At 36.8% G+C, this 17,396-nt stretch overlaps 1 protein-coding gene across 3 annotated transcripts in view; it reads right to left on the reverse strand.

Annotated features, from left to right (window-relative positions):
- The window catches only part of RRM2B (ribonucleotide reductase regulatory TP53 inducible subunit M2B), a 158,080-nt gene that overhangs the window by 16,405 nt on the left and 124,279 nt on the right, over positions 1-17,396 (reverse strand). For 2 of the 3 annotated variants that reach the window (XM_058275845.2, XM_058275846.2), the window contains exon 9: positions 10,961-11,061. The exons of the other annotated variant lie outside the window; for it this stretch is intronic. In XM_058275845.2, the coding sequence (XP_058131828.1) occupies positions 10,961-11,061 (101 nt within the window). The remainder of the gene's footprint in view (positions 1-10,960; positions 11,062-17,396) is intronic. 3 annotated transcript variants of the gene reach the window in all.

Here is a 17,396-nt window from a genome sequence, read left to right on the forward strand (position 1 = left end):
GCAAATCCATAGAAGCAGAAAGTAGATTAGTCATTGTCAGGGACTTGGGGAGGAGGTAATGAGTAACTTGTATTGTGTATGGTATTTCCTTTTGTGATAATGAAAACTTTCTGGAACTAGAGAGTGGTGATGGTTGTCCAATTTTTTGAATATACAAAATGTGTACACTTTTAAAGGATGAACGTTATGATATGTGAATTTTATCTCAATAAAAAGGTCTATGTAGAGATAATAAACGTGCCAAAAAATAGCAAAAAGGATGGGGGAAATTCAACTATATTGTTGTCATGTTTCTAAGTTTTTCCTGAAGAAATTCACTATAAATCTTAGCAGATTTTTATAAGTTAAAGATTCATATTGTGATCCCTAGAGCAACCACTAAAATAAATAAATAAATAAATAAATAAATAAATTTTAAATAAAAAGAAAGAATCTATAGTTTTCAAAACCAAAATGAAAAGTTTCTGTTTCTAATTATGATGGGATGAAAAGGACCAGACTTAATCTTCCATCATTAAGAGCCAGAAAATTGAGCAAAAGATATGAAATAACTATCAGACATTGGACAACAGGCAGCACAGGATAGTGATTCATAGGAGAAGAGAAACAACTGAGCCCTACACTCTTTCCAAATTTTTTGTCTAGAGGTGATTTCTGGATCACAAGTGCAGAAGCCACACTGAGCCCAGCTGCCTCACTGAAATGAAGATTTGAAGATTAGTTTGGGGAGGCTGAGGTAGCTGTAAATTTATGGGCCAAAGATCTGGATAGGAGGAAGCTATACAGACAAGAAACTCCAGAAATTTACATATAGATCCACCTAAGTCTTTACTGAATGCTGGGTTATACATTCACAAGGTAAGGCAAAAGAAAAAATGACCAACATGTTGTAAACATAAGTTTTCCCAGAACTCACACAAAATAGGAAGACATTAGTGCTCTGGCCAACCAGGGAGAAAATGCTTAGTGATCATCTAGATAATTCAGTGGACCACAGACAGATCATTCTCTAGGTTCTAGGGTTCTAAGACTAGACAATTTCTGGAGTGTAGGCTACACAGTTTCAACTTAGAAAAGCTTAAAAGCATGCCTTTAAAATATCAAACCAATCTGTAAATAACTTAACTAACTTCCAAAACAAAGCACAACACTTTTTAATAGGCTCCCAGTAGCCATATAACAATATCCTGGATCCAATAAAAAATTACTAGCTATATCATAAAATAGGAAGAATTACCATATATCAGGAGGAAATAAATACATTTAAACAGATTCAGAAATGAGAGAAAGTATGGAACTTATAGATAAGGATGATAAAAGAGCTATTATAAAGGACTGGGGGAAGATGGCATCTGACTAACAGGGCTCAATGCTCTCACCAAACAAAAGAGAAAGAACCAAAATTTGGGGTCAGTACACCAAAACAGTGCTACACAACTCCCAGGAGGATAAGGGACAGAGAGATGAAGAACCCAAAGCAAAAAATGTGAGTTACAAAGCCCCCATGGCAACTGGGAAGGGCTCCCCTAACCAAACAGCAAGATATTAAACTGAGGTAAAACCCCTGGCTCACTGCAACTGACTGAGAAGTGAACAGACATCTTCCTCTCTGTCAGCTATTACAAGGGAAAAGGGAGGGGTAGTCAGGGGGCTTTTCTTCAACTAATTTGGCCAGCACAGCCCACTTTAAATCTCCACTCTGGAGATTCAACAAAGAAACACAGGAAAGCCCAGACTGAAACACCTCTGTGAAAAAGTGCACTGACAAGCATCATCTGCTGGTCACTTGTAAATTGCATGGATAAAAATTGACTGATTCTCTCTTTATCCTAATCCCTACGAGAAAATCTGTGCCCCATAAGTGAGTCTCTGGCCCAATTTTGATAACTTAGCTGGGAAATTTTAAAGACTTAGAGTAAGTTGAACCAAATATCAAAGAAGAGCTGTGAAAAAGAAAACAATAGGCAAGAGAAAGAAATTGGCCATAAAAGTAATTCACCAACATATTCAGATGCCTAGACATCACAAAAAATTACAAGCCATACTAGGAAACAGGAAGAGATGTCCCAGCCATGAGAACAAACCAAATATCCTGGAGAGATACAGGATTTAAGACAATTAATCAGTGATAATCACACAATTCTCCTAAATCAATTTAAAGAATTGAAAGAAAATATGACTTAAAGAGATAAAGTATATTAGAGGACACTGGGTGAACATAAAGAGTAATTTGAAAGCCTACAAAGAAAAGTAACAGAACTTATGGGAATGAAAGACACAATGGATGAGGTTAAAAATAAATTAGAGGTACATAAGAGCATTTTTGAATTGCTCCAAGACAGAATTAGTGAGTTTGAAGATAGAACCTCTGAACTGGAAAAGACAGGAGAATAGAAAGAGATGAGAATGGAAAAAATGGAAAGAGTCTCAGGAAACTGAATATAATGTGAAATGAACAAATGTTCATATTATTGGTGTCCCAGAAGGAGAAGAAAATGGAATTGGGGCAGAAAGAATATTTGAGGAAATAATGACCGAAAACTTCCCAACCCTTATGAAAGGCATAAATATCAATATCAAAGAAGGACAAGAGGGCGGCGGACTTGGCCCAGTGGTTAGGGCGTCTGTCTACCACATGGGAGGTCCACAGTTCAAACCCCGGGCCTCCTTGACCCGTGTGGAGTTGGCCCATGCGCAGTGCTGATGCGCGCAGGGAGTGCTGAGCCACACAGGGGAGTCACCCGCGTAGGGGAGCCCCACGCGCAAGGAGTGCGCCCCATAAGGAGAGCCGCCCAGAGTGAAAGAAAGTGCAGCCTGCCCAGGAATGGCGCCGCACACACGGAGAACTGTCACAAGATGACGCAACGAAAAGAAAACACACAGATTCCCATGCCGCTGACAACAACAGAAGAGGACAAAGAAGATGCAGCAAATAGACACAGAGAACAGACAAACAGGGTGTAGAGGGGAGAGAAATAAATAAATAAGTAAATAAATCTTTAAAAAAAAAAAAAAGGACAACACAACTCAAATAGAATAAATTCAAATACCTACACCAAGATACCTAATAATCAGAATGACAAGTATCAGAGATAAAGAGAGGAATCTGAAAGCAGCAATAGAAAAGAAATGCATAACATACAAGGGAAACTCAATTAGATTAAATGCTGACCTGTCATCAGAAACCATGGAGGAAAGAAGAAGTGGTATGATGTATTTAAGGTACTGAAAGAAAAAAACTGCCATCCAAGAATTCTGTATCCAGCAAAGCTGTCCTTCAAAAATGAGGGTGATTTTGTGTAATCTATTAACTTTAAAAAAAGATAATTAAAAAAATTTTTTTAAATGAGGATGAGTTCAAAGTCTTCATAGACAAACAAAAACTGAGCGAGTATATTACCAAAAGACCAGAATTACAAGGGATACTAAAGGGAGTGTTGTAGCTGGAAAAAAAAAAAAAAATACAAGGGTGAGAGATTTGGAGAAAAGCGCAGAAATGAAGATTAGTAGAAAGGGTAAAAAAAAAAGGGTAAGAGGACAGACAATAGAATGATATGAAAACAGAGACCTGAAAGACAAAATGGATGAAGTAAGTAAAGCCTTATAGTAACAACATTGAATGTTAATGACTTGAACTTCCCAAAAGACATAGACTGATAAAACGAATAAAAAATATGATCCATCTATATGTTGTCTACAAAAGACCCACCTCGGATGTAAGGAGACAACCAGATTAAAAGTGAAAGACTGGAAAAAGATGTTCCATGCAAACAGTAACCAAAAAAGAGCTGGAGTAGTGATACTAATATCAGACAAAATAGATTTCAAATGCAAAAGCAACAACCATAAAAGTCCTAGAAGAAAATGTAGGAAAACATCTTCAAGATCTTACAATAGGCAGTAGTTCTTTAAACCTAATACCCAAAGCATGAACAACAAAAGAAAAAATAGATAAATGGGATCTCCTCAAATTTGAACACTTTTGCACTTCAAAGGACTTTATCAAAAGAGTGAAAAGGCAGTCAACTCAATAGGAGAAAAGATTTGGCAATCACATATCTGATAAGTGTTTAATATTCATGATATACAAAGAGATCATACAACTCAACAATAAAAAGACAAACTACCCAATTTAAAAATGGGCAAAATACTTGAAAAGACAACTGTCCAAAGAAGAAATACAAATTGCAAAGAAACACATGAAAAAATGTTCAACATCACTAGCGATTAGGGAAATACAAATCAAGACTACAATGAGATATCATTTCACACTTATTAGACTGGTGGCTATTTTAAAAACTCAGAGAACTGTAAATGTTGGAGAGATGTGAAGAGATAAGAAAGCTTATTCACTGTTGGTGGGAATGTAGAATGGTACAGCCACTATGGAAGACTATTTGGCAGTTCGTAAGGAAATTGAATATAGACTTGCCATGCAACCTGACAATACTATTACTAAGTATGTACCTAGAAGAACTGAGAGCAGAGATACAAACAGACATCTATACAATGATGTTCATAGCAGTGTTAATCACCATCACCAAAAGTTGGAAACAACCAGGTGTCCATCTGTGATGAAAGGATAAACAAATTGTGGTGTATTCACATGATAGAATATTATGCAGCAGTAAGAGGAAATGAAGTTGTGAAGCATATGACAACATGGATAAACCTGGAAGACATTACGTTGAGTGAAACAAGCAAGACAAAAAAGGATGAATATTGTATGATTGTTCTATTATGAACTAAATATATTGTGTAAACTCATGGAGTTAATAATTAGAATATAGATCACCAGAAAATAGAAGGAGGGTAGAGAATGGAAAGCTGAGGGTTAATCTGTGCAGAATTGGTAAAAAGATTGTTTGCAAATCTTTGGAAATGAATAGAAATTGTGAAAGCAATGGCAGTGATTGAAAGGGGAAGTCTAAGGTAATATATATTACTAGAAGGAAAGCTAAAAACTGTAACATGGAACTGTTTAAAGTAGTGAAACCTCATGTAAAACACAAATATAGGTGATATTGCATATATAAGATTGTAACACAAAATATAAATACAAATATATTAGAGAAAAGGAAAAAGAATACCATCTATGTTCAGCAGGGGAAGCATAGAGAGATTGAGAGGTGATAAGTTTTGTTTGTTTTTATTATTATTATTATTGAAATAATAAGAAATGATTGAAGTGATGAATGCACAAATATGTGATTACACCCAATACCATTATTGTACAGTTTGTATGGATTCATGCATTATTAATAAGTATCAATAAATTTGATTTGCTAAAAAAACATAATTACTGATTGTGGCAATGAAGGTAAAAATAAATGAAATAGGTTAAATATTTTTAAAATAACCTAAGAAAACTGTGGGGCAAGTGCACTAACAAACATATCATGGGAGTTCTAGAAGGAGAAGAAAGAAAGTAAAAGAAAGAGGCAGAAGGAACAATTAAAGAAATAATGAGAGAAAACTTCCTAAAGCTAACAAAAGATGTTAGTATGTACATCCAAGAATCATAATAAGCACCAAAGAGGATATAATGGAAGAGAAATATTCCTAGATACATAGCAATAAAAGTAAAATGTAAAAAAATGAGAGGGTTTTGAAAGCAGCAAAAGAAAAGCAGAAGGAAAATCCTGATTAGATTACATGCTGATTTCTCATAAGAAACCATGGAGGCAAGAAAGCAGTGGGGTGAAATACTTGAAGTACTGAAAGAAAACAATTGCCAATCAGAAATTTTATATCTGGCAAGACTTTCTTTAAAAAATGAGGGAGGGATTAAAACATTCCCTGATTAACAAACGCTAAGTAAGTTCATTACTACCCAATCAGCTCTCAAGCGGTGTTAAAGGGAGTTCTTTAGACTGAAAGGAAATAACACTAGACAGAATATCAAAGTGGCATAAAGAAATAAAGACCTCTAGGAAAAGTAACCATATGGGTAATCATAAATATCAATACTATTGTATTGTAATTTTTGGCATGTAACTTCACTTACTACTTCTTATAGGAGAAAAAATACAAATGCATCTATGGTTTTGGAAAAAAGATATAATTTGTGCAAAAAAGGTGAAGGAATGGAGGGGAATAGGAACACTATATGAGTATGCTATTGAAATCAAGTAGGTATCAAATTAAAAGTTGTTATATACTTACGACATCAAATTTTAACCCCATGGTGATCATTTTATATATATATATATTATATCTAGAAAGAAATGAGAATGGACTCAATATAGTACAATATCAACAGAATCAAATAAATAGGGAAGGAAGTATAAATGGGAGAATTGAGGGTCAAAAAGGCATAGGACTTACAAAGACTAACCAGCATAATGGCAGAAGAAAGTCCTGAATTATCAGTAGTGAATTTAAATGTAAATGGATTAAACTCTCCAGTCAAAATGCAGAGATCAGCAGAATGGATAAAAGAGTATGACCCAAGGACTTCAAGGAAGATGGTGGACTAGAAAGACACAGGACTCTCTCCTCTCCCAGAAAAAAAAATAGCTAGAGGACAGGTATAAACATCTGGAAGGGGACCAGGACACCAGGGGAAGGCTGGACACTCCCCAGAAAAGAGAGGGCAAAGGAAAAGAATAATAATGGTACAACTGTGAGTTAAAAGCTGCAGCTGCAACTGCCAGCGTCCTCACCGCCCCATATACACATTTGAATTCTTAGGCCTTGGGGCTGGTGGCTACAGACAAAGGGAGCCACAGGGATCCACTTCCCCAGGAAAGGGGAAAGAGAAGGACGCAGCCTAAGGCTGACTCAGCTTTTGACCCAAAATTTGGTCTGCTGTGTTCCACAAGGCCTTCCTGGCCAGGTAGAGCTGTGCCATTGTTTGCTTTGGAAGCCAACAAGGGACTAAAGAGACTCAACCCTCTCAATTTCCCTCTCTACTGACCGGGACTGGTTGTTGAGGATGCAGAGAGGAATGGAATTATTTCCTACCTGGGAAAAGAAAGAGGGCTGCCAGAAAAGATTGGAAAACTGCCTCAGAGGAAGTTTGAATTATGAGGCTTTCAGCCTCCAAACAGGATCCTCTATCACAGTGATCTGGTCTGTGTTGCAGCAAACACACTCTGACCAGCCTTTGAATGAAGAGAGCTGCCAAAGAAAGCCACATGCTGGCAGACAAAGGAAGGGCACATGAGGAAATTAAAGGTAAATAAGTATGAAGGGCTTTTTCTGGGCTTTATAGCCTCCTCCCCAAGGCCCTTGGAAGTGGGTCTGTAACCATTAGTGGGTCCAAGGCCCAGATTTGAGCAACTAACAGGGACAATCCAAAAGACTCAGAACAGATTGAACCAAGAATCAAAGAGCATCAACATACAGCCTCCCACCACTAAGTCCCTTCAAAAGAGAGAGAAATGGAGCATCTGAGTAAACTCTCCATTCTAATCAGATGCCTAGATAACAGCAAAAAATTATAAGCAATACAAAGAAAATGGAAGAAATGGCCCAAACAAAGAAATGTATCAAAGCCCCAAATGAGACACAGGATTTGAGAGAACTAATCAACAAGAGTCACACAACTTTCCAAAATCAAATGAATGAGTTAAAAGACAATATGACTAAAGAGATGAAGGACATCAAGAAGACACTGAGTAAGCACAAAGAAGAATTGAGAACCTGAATAGAAAAGTAACAGAGCTCATGGGAATAAAAGACATGATAGGTGAGATCAAAAACACATTAAAGGGGGAAGCGGCTGTGGCTCAATCAGTTGGGTTCCTATCTATCATATGGGAGGTCCTGGGCTCATGTCCCGGGGCCTCCTTGTGAAGACAGGCTCGCCTGCACGCTGCAGAGAGCCGCCCAGCCTGCAAGCACCACGGAGTGCCGCCCAGCCCACAGGTGCCATGGAGAGCCAACTCAGCAAGGTGACGCAACAAAAAGGGAGACAAGCAAAAAACGCAGAAGAGCGCAGTGATGGACACAGAGAGCAGACAGCAAGCAAACAAGCCGCAAGGGGCAGAGGGGAAATAAATAAAATAAATACAGGCACAGAAGAATGCTCAGTGAATGGACACAGAGAGCAGACAGCATACACACAAAAAAAGAAGCTGCAAAGGGGGGTGGGGGGTGGGGGGAATTTAAGAAAAACACATTAGAGGCATACAACAGAAGGCTCAAAATGATAGAAGTAACAATAAGTGATACAGAAAACAGAACAACTGCAACTAAAGAGAGAAAAGAATGGAAAAAAATGAGCAGGGGTTCAGGGAGTTGAACAATAACACAAAATGCAACAACATACATGTCATGAGACTTTCAGAAAGAGAAGAAAAGGGAAAAGGGGCAGAAAGAGTATTTAAGGAAATAATGGCTGAAAATTTCCCAACTCTCATGATAGAAATAAACTTACATGTCCAAGAGTGAAGCATATTCCAATCAGAATAAATGTGAAAAGATCCACTCTAAGACACATACTGGTCAGAATGTAAAATGTCAAAACTAAAGAGAAAATTCCAAGAACAGCGAGGGAGAAGCAAACCATCACATTCAAGGGATACCCAGTAAGACTTAGTGCAGATTTCTTCTCAGAAACCATGGAGGTGAGAAAATAATGGTATGATATGATCATGACACTGAAAAAGAAAAACTACCAGCCAAGCATTCATTATCCAGCAAAATTGTCCTTAAAGTATGAGGGTGAGTTTAAAATATTCACAAACAAACAGAAACTAACAGAGTTCATAAAAAAGAATCCACCTCTGCAGGAAATATTAAAGGGAGCCTTGCAGCCTGAAAGCAAAAGTCAGGAGAGGGAGGCTTAGAGGAGACTATAGAAGAAAGAATAGCAGAAAGGATAACCAAAGGAGTAAAAAGACATGTGAAAATAAGATATGACATATGAAAATCAAAGAACAAAATGGTGTAAGTAAACAATGCATTTACAGTAATATCATTGAATGTGAATGGATTAAACTCCCCAATCAAAAGATATATGCTCACAGAATGGGTAAAATAACATGAATCCTCCATATGCTGTCTACAAGAGACTCAACTTAGACCCAGGTTTACAAACGGGCTGAAAGTAAAAGGTTGGATAAAGATACTCCACACACAGTAACAAAAAAAAGAGCAGGGGTAGCTATACTAATATTAGACAAAACAGACTTGAAAATTTATGAGATACAGGAGATCATTATATATTAATAAAAGGGATAATCTACCAGGAAGAAATAATAGTTGTAAATATTTATGCACCTCTTACTATGAACCAAATATATTGTGCAACATATTGTATGATTAAAAAAATTTTCTATATGTATCCAGTACATTTAATTGAGAAATGCATGTTTTTATTCAACTGTGTTTTCTTTTTCTTTTTTAATTATTATTTATATTTTCGATTATTAAATGCACAAAATAAAGTTTAAAAAAATTTATCTATGCACCTAACCAGGATGCCCCAAAATACATGAGGCCAACTCTGGCAAAACTGAAGAGAGAAACAGACATCGCTATATTAATCATTGGAGACTTCAACACACCACTCATACCATTAAATAGAAAAACTAGGCAGAAGATCAACAAGGAAACAGAGAACTTGAACAATACGATACATGACCTATACCTATCAGACATATACATAACACTGCACCCAAACTCAGTGGGTTATACATTCTTCTCAAGTTCTCATGTATATTTCTCTAGGATAAACCACGTGTTAGGTGACAAGGCAGGTCTCAAGACATATAAAAAGTTTGAAATTATATAAAGCACCTTCTCCAATCGCAAGTCAATGAAACTGGAAATCAATAATAGACAGGAAAGAGGTAAATTTGCAAATATGTGGAGGCTGAACAACACACTTCTAAATGTGGGAGTGGGTCAAAGAATAAATTGTAAGTAAAATTACTAAATAAATTGAGATGAATGAAAATGAGAACACACTCTATCAAAACTTAATAGAATACAGTGAAGGCAGTGCTGAGATGGAAATTTATAGCCCTACATGCCTATATTAAAAAAGAAGAGCTAAAATCAAAGATCTAACTGAACAACTGGAGAAACTAGAAAAAGAACTGCAAACCATTCTCAAAGCAAGCAGAAAGAAAGAAATAATAACGATTAGAGCAGAAATAAAAGAAATTGGAAAAAAAAAAGGTGGAACTTAACAAAACCAAAAGCTGATTCTTTGAGAAGATCAATAAAATCAACAAACCCTTAGCTTGACCAACAAATAAAAAAAGAGAAAAGATGCAAATAATTAAAAAATCAGAAATGAAAGAGGGGAAGTTACAAATGAACCCACAAAAATAGAAAGGATCATAAGAGGATATCATGAGAAACTATAAGCCAACAAACTAGACAGCCTAGATAAAATGGATAAATTCCTAGAAATACACCAAAAAAACTACACTAATACTACAAAAAACACAAGAACTTAAGAAACCAATAACATTTAAAAAGATTGAATCAGTCATCAAAAATCTCTCAACAAAGAGAAGTCCAGGACCAGATGGTTTCACAGGTGAATTCTACCAATCATTCAGCAAAAAGACCCAAATTCCTAGGAATCGATTTAGCCAAAGTACAGGGCCTATAGGAAAAAAACTACAAAACAATGCTAAAAGCAATCAATGAAGACCTAAACAAATGAAAAGACATTACATGTTCATGGGTTGGAAGACTAAATACCCTGAAGATGTCAATCTTACCCAAACTGATTTATAGATTCAATACAATACCAATCAAAATTCCAAGAGCCTACTTTACAGAAATAGAAAAGGCAATTACCAAATTCATTTGGAAGGGAAAGTGCACCCAAATAACCAAAAGCATTCTGAAAATGCAGAGCAATGTGGGAGGAATTTCACTGCCTGACCTTGAAACACATTACAAAGCTACAGTGATCAAAACAGCAATGTATTGTCATAAAGATAGAATTATTGATCAGTGGAATAGAATTGAGAGTCCAGAAATAAATCCTCACCTTTTTAGCCAAATGGTTTTTGACAAACTTAACAAAGCCATGTTAATAGGACAAAACAGTCTCTTCAACAAATGGTGCTGGGAGAACTGGATATCCATAACCTAAAGAAAGAAAGAGAACACTTATCTCACTCTCTATACAAGAATCAAATCAAAATGTATCCAAGATCTAAATATAAAAGCCAGGACCATAAAACTATTAGAAGAAAATGTAGGGAAACATCTTAAAGACCTTGTGGTAGTGGTGGTTTCTTGTGGTAGGTGGTGGTTTATTGGACCTTATACCCAAATCACAAACAACAAAAGAAAAAATAGATAAATGGAACCTCTTCAAATGTAAACGCTTTTGTACCTCAAAGGACTTTGTCAAAAGTGTGAAAAGGCAGCCTACTCAATGGGAGAAAATATTTGGAAATCACATATCCAATAAGGGTTTAATATCCATAATATACAAAGATCATAAAACTCAGCAGTAAAAAGACAAACAACCCAATTTAAAAACAGTCAAAAGACTTAAATAGAAATTTGTCCAAGGAAGAAATACAAATGGCAAAAAACAAAACAAAACAAAAAAAAACCCACATGAACAAATGTTCAACTTCACTAGCAAGGAGGGAAATGCAAATCAAAGCTACAAAGAGATATCATTTTACACTTATTAGAATGGCCACTATTAAAAAGACAGAGAACTACAAGTGTTGGAGAGGATGTGGAGAGATAGGAACACTAATTCACTGTTGGTGGGAAGGTAGACTGGTACAGCCACTGTGGAGAACTGTTTGGCAGTTCCTAAAGAAGTTGAATATAGATTTGCCATGTGATCTGGCAATACCACTACTGGGTATATACACAGAATAACTGAGAGCAGTGATGTGAACAGACATCAGCACACTGATATTCATAGCAGTGTTATTCATGATTGCCAAAAAATGAAAACAACCCAGGTGTCCATCAACCAATGAGCAGATAAACAAACTGTGGTGTAGTCACAAGAAGGAATATTATGCAGCTGTAAGAAGAAATGAAGTCATAACATAATGAAAATATGGATGAAGCTGGAGCACATTATGTTGAATGAAGCAAGCCAAACACAAAAGGACAAATACTGTATAACTGCACTATTATGAACTAAATAATTGTGTAATCTCATGGAGTTAATAATTGGACAAGGAACACTCCACTTTAGGTGGGAATGTAGAATGGTGCAGCCACTGTGGAAGAGAGTTTGGTGATTCCTTAGGAAGCTAAATATAGAACTGATGTCTGATCTGGCAATCCCTCTACTAGGAATATACCCAGAAGGTCCAAAAACAGTGATGCAAGCAGATATTTTCACAATGATATTCATAGTGGTGTAATTCACAATCCCAAAACATGGAAACAACTCAAGTGCCTATCAACCGATGAATGGGTAAAAAAAAATTGTGGTATATACATATGACAGAATACTATGCTGCTATAAGAAGAAATGAAGTTGGGGCACATATGATAATATGGATGAACCTTGAAAACATGCTGAGTGAAATAAGCCAGGCACAAAAGGACAGATATTGTATGGTCTCACTAATATGATCTAGATTCGAAGAATAAACACACAGAGTTAAAACCTAGCATATAGGTTACTAAGAGACAGGAAAATCTGAGAATGGGTATTGATGCTTAATGTATATAGTATTCTTAATTAGCTTGACTGTAAAAGTATGGAAATGGATAGCGTTGATGATAACACATTATAGTGAATATAACTAACATGGCTGGTTTATAAATGGGATTGTGGATGAAAGGGGTAATCTAAGAATGTAAATGTCAACTGAAAGAAAACTAAAGAATAATCTAGGGACTGAATAACATAGTGAACCTAGAGGTGGATGAGGATTGTAATTAATAGTACAAATACAAGAAAGTTCTTCTATAAACTAGACAAATATATTACAAGGTAGTAAGAATATGGAGATGCATGGGAAAAATACAATTAATGTAACTTAGGGACTATAGTTAACAGCAATATTGTAATATTCTTACATCGGTGTCAAAGAAAGTACTGTGTTAATAATGGGGGGATTATGAGAATAAATATACCAAATTTATGTAGTTACTGGTAATAGTGTGATGTCCTTTCACAAGCTGTAATAAATGTTTTACAACAATGTAAGGTATTGGTAGAGGGGTATTGTATGGGAATTTTGCACATTCTGCATGATCATTTTATAACTTCACAACTTCTCTAATAAAATATATATATAATTTTTTAAAAAAAATAAAAGCAACAGACAAACATCTGTGAACATGAAAGAACAAAGGGAATGTTTTGCATAACTTTTTATTGAAGAAGCTACTAGAGAAAACTTAAGCCGAAAACAGAAAGATTGGAAAAACTGTGGCAAATGGCCTAGTAGTAAGCACTGAAGGTACTTACCCAGTGAACTTAGAAAAACAAATATGGGCATTGTAGCGACAGATTAGAGTATAAAAGTTATGTATTTTGATAATATAGAAATGGTATAACTAAGAAAAGTAGGTAGAATAGGGGAGAAGTGGTGTTAGTTTAATGCAACAATTTCTTCATCTTTAATATATATAATATATCATAAAAGTTCATTGTCAATTAATCAAGCAATAGAAGAATAAATACATATAAATACATAAAGGTAAACAGTATTACAAATAATATGTCTTCATTGTTCCTAATAAGGAGTCAATAATACTCTCTTAAAAAATCTTTGACTCCTTACTACAGATAACATGGCTGACTTTCTAGGAAAATATAATCAAAACTAACCCCAAAGAGATATAAAATGTAAATACAGCAATTATCATAGAAAAAATAGAAATGTTATGAAAGAGCTATCCCCAAAAGCATCTGTCCCAGATAATTTCAAAAGGAAGTTTTATTAAATTTTAGACAACATATCAATATGTTCCAAATTCTTTTTATGAAGGCAGCATAGCACTGATACCAAAATATGACAACATATTCACCAAAAGAATTAATAACAGTACAAACAGAATTTACCAGTACCTAAAAAGAATAAATACTGTTTAAGTTTCCAGATTGCTAAGAATACCATACAATGGGTTGGCTTAACAACAGGAATTTATTGGCTCACAGTTTTAGAGGCTAGAAGGCTTGCTTCCTCCCAGGTTGGTAGCATTCTGGTTGGTAAGAAATCCTTCGGTTCCCTGGCTTTCCCTCACATGGGGATGTCCTCTCCTTTCTCTTCTAGTTCAGATGACTTCAGCCTCTGGTTCTTCCCCGTGGCTTTTTTTCCCCTATAATTTCTCTAGTAATAGGATTAAGACCCATCTGATTTAGTTGATCATGCCTTAACTAAAAATAACATCTTAAAAAGGTCCTATTTAGTGGCAGGGAGAATGAGTGGAACATATGGGAAAGCACCATGAGTGCATGAAGGATTCTGAGTAAAAAAATCACATTTTGCTCTAAATGGATGCAGGTGACAATGAGGCCCTGGGGGGATGGAACAAGGTGGAAGAAGCCTGGGTCTCCACATTACTCTTGAGAGAAGAAATACATTTCCGTTTTGTTTGAGCAACGATATAATTTGGGGCCAATTTTATCACAGTCTGGCCTATCCTAATTAATGCACAGTTAGAACAGAAAGTTTCTATAACGGCAAAGAATATAGAAACTTATGGAGACTGTAACCCAACACAGGAGCAATATAGCAAACTCCTAGGTGAAGGTATGGTCTTCCAGGTCTTCAAAGTCCCATGAGAATATCATACTGCTAATACCATCTGTTTGGAATGAGAACACTGTCAGGCATGATAAACTCATCTTTGCTATTTCCATGGAGGATTTTATACCCTCCTCAACATCCCTGCTCTACGTTTGACTTTTCCAGAGAAACTAGCTATATGCTTTTCACCAGGTACAAATAACTAGTGCAAATAAAATCCATTTAGTATGAAACTACATTAATTAAAAGTCAATTTCCTGGGAAACAGATGAGGCTCAACCAATTGGGTTCCCGTCTACGATATAGGAGGTCCAGGGTTCACAGCCCAAGGCCTCCTGGTGAGGGCAAACTAGCTTACACAGCAAGCTGGCCCATGTGGAGTGCCAGCCCATGGGGGCATACCATGCTGTGCAGTGGTGCCGCCCTGCATGAGAGTGCCACTCAGTGTGGGAAAGTGCAGAAGTGCCAGCCAACATAGAGAGCTGGCGCAGCAAGATGAAGCAATAAGAGACACACAGGAAACAAAGTAAGAAGATGTAGCAGAACAGGGAGTTGAGGTGGCACAAGAGAGTAATCGCCTCTCTCCCACTCCAGAAAGTCCCAGGATCAGTTCCCAGCCTAGTGAGAATACAAGCAGACACAGAAGAACACACAGCGAATGGACACAGAGTGCAGACAATGGGGGGAAGGGGGGAGGAGAAATAAATTTAAAAAATAAATCTTTAAAACAAAAAAGTCCATTTCCTAAATCCAGGCTTCAGACATGCCCTGAATTCATCCCTGCCTATACATTATTAGTAGGAGTTTAAACCAGAGAACAATTTGGCAATGTCCATCAAAAGTTAAAACTCATTCTCTGAACTATTTTACTAAGAATTTATGCCAAAGATATATCTCTGTATGTACATTAAGAAATATTTCAAAGAAATTTTATTGCAATATTTTATAGAAAGGAAAAATTCTTGATATGCATCAATATAGGACTGATTAAGTAAATTATGGTGCATCTGTACAACAGAATTTTAAGCAGACATTTAAAAACAATAGGCTCTCTCTGCCTAGAGGAGCCCATACCAAGTCTTGGTGTATATTTCCATCTTTTTCTCCCATTTCTCAGCAAGCTCTGTTCTTTCCCCCATTTCCCGAATAAATTCTTTTTACAGGCTTAAAAACAAACAAACAAACAAAAAAATAAAGCAGTTCTTATGTGTACTGATATGTAACAACAAGAACATCTTAAGTGAAAAAAAGCAGGTGAATTACAATGTAGATAATATGCTACCATTAGTGATAAAAAGAAAAAAATATATTTTCCTGTGTATATGTATATGTGTGTATAAGTACCAGTATATAAACATGCACACACATGTGATTCTATATGACAGAATATCATGAAGGGACCCACAGGTGATGCATGCAGTGTGGGAAACTGGTTGGATGGCAGTTGGGGATATCAGGAGGATCACCTTCAAACATGTAGCCTTTTTCAAACCCTTTGAATTTTGAACCATGTATATGTATTAACTGTTTTTTAAATGTGTTTTTCATAAGAATTTGGGCCGTGATTTGATGGATGTATAGGATTTGGTAAGGCAGAGAGGGAGGAGATCTGTCCAGCTGAGGAAATGGGAACTTTCATGTTGTGTCCGAAGTACAGCAAATAAATCCTTTTGACTTCAGAGAATGACTGCTGGGTGGCCACAGCAGGAGATAAGGTGGGATGATTGACTGGGATTGGACTGTAAGCAGCTAGAAGACTAGCCTTTATCTAGGAGGCAGAGTAAAGCCTTTGGGAGGATTTGGGCAGGGAAATGACAAGATGAAGAGAAAGGGCATGGAGATGACAAACCCAGCTGCAGTGTGGATTTAACCTCCAGTGTGTGTAGGCAGTCACTGGCCAGGTGTGGTTGAGAATAGCAAAGGATAACCAGGGAGGACATATAAAGGAAAACAATGAGGGCACCAAAGCTAGACAAAAGAGGCCTGGAGACAGAGCCCCTAGCTGGAGGAGGTGAAGAAAAGATGACAGGCAGAGAGGTCCAAGGAGAAAATCTCCCCAAAGGAAAGAATCACTGGTTTTGAAATGTAGCTATGCCTCAAAAACACCTAGAGAACTTTTTTTAAAAATAGAGATTTCAGGGAAGTGGCTGTGGCTCAATCAGCTGGGCTCCCGTCTACTATATGGGAGGTCCTGGATTTGTGTCCCCGTGCCTCCTTGTGAAGGCAGGCTTGCCCATATGATGTGGAAAGCCGCCAGCCCACAAGCGTCGCAGAGAGCTGACTCAGCAAGGTGATGCAACAAAAAGGGAGACAAATAAAAACACAGAAGACAGCGTAGCAAATGGACACAGAGAGCAAAACAGCAAGCAAGCTGCAAGGAAGGGGCAGAAATAAATAAAAAATAAATGCAGACACACAGAAGAACTCACAGTAAATGGCCACAGAGAGCAGACAGCAAGCAAACTGCAAGGGGGGAGGGAATTTAAAAAATATAGAGAGATTTTGAGTTCCCATCCTAAATCTACTGAATTGGAACTGGACTGTGAGGGGAAGGCAGTAAAAATACACATTTTATTTAAACTATGTCTATCTAAGACCCCTGGTGCAAACTACCATCATCTCCCACCTGAAATATGACCAGCACATACTGGTCTTCCCACGTCCATCCTTGCCCCCTCTCATAGTCTATGCTCTTCTATAGGACAGCTAGGGTGATTCTTTAAACTCCAAAGTCAG

The sequence above is a fragment of the Dasypus novemcinctus genome, chromosome 14 (genome assembly GCF_030445035.2).
Source record: "Dasypus novemcinctus isolate mDasNov1 chromosome 14, mDasNov1.1.hap2, whole genome shotgun sequence".
In the NCBI taxonomy this organism is placed as follows: domain Eukaryota; kingdom Metazoa; phylum Chordata; class Mammalia; order Cingulata; family Dasypodidae; genus Dasypus; species Dasypus novemcinctus.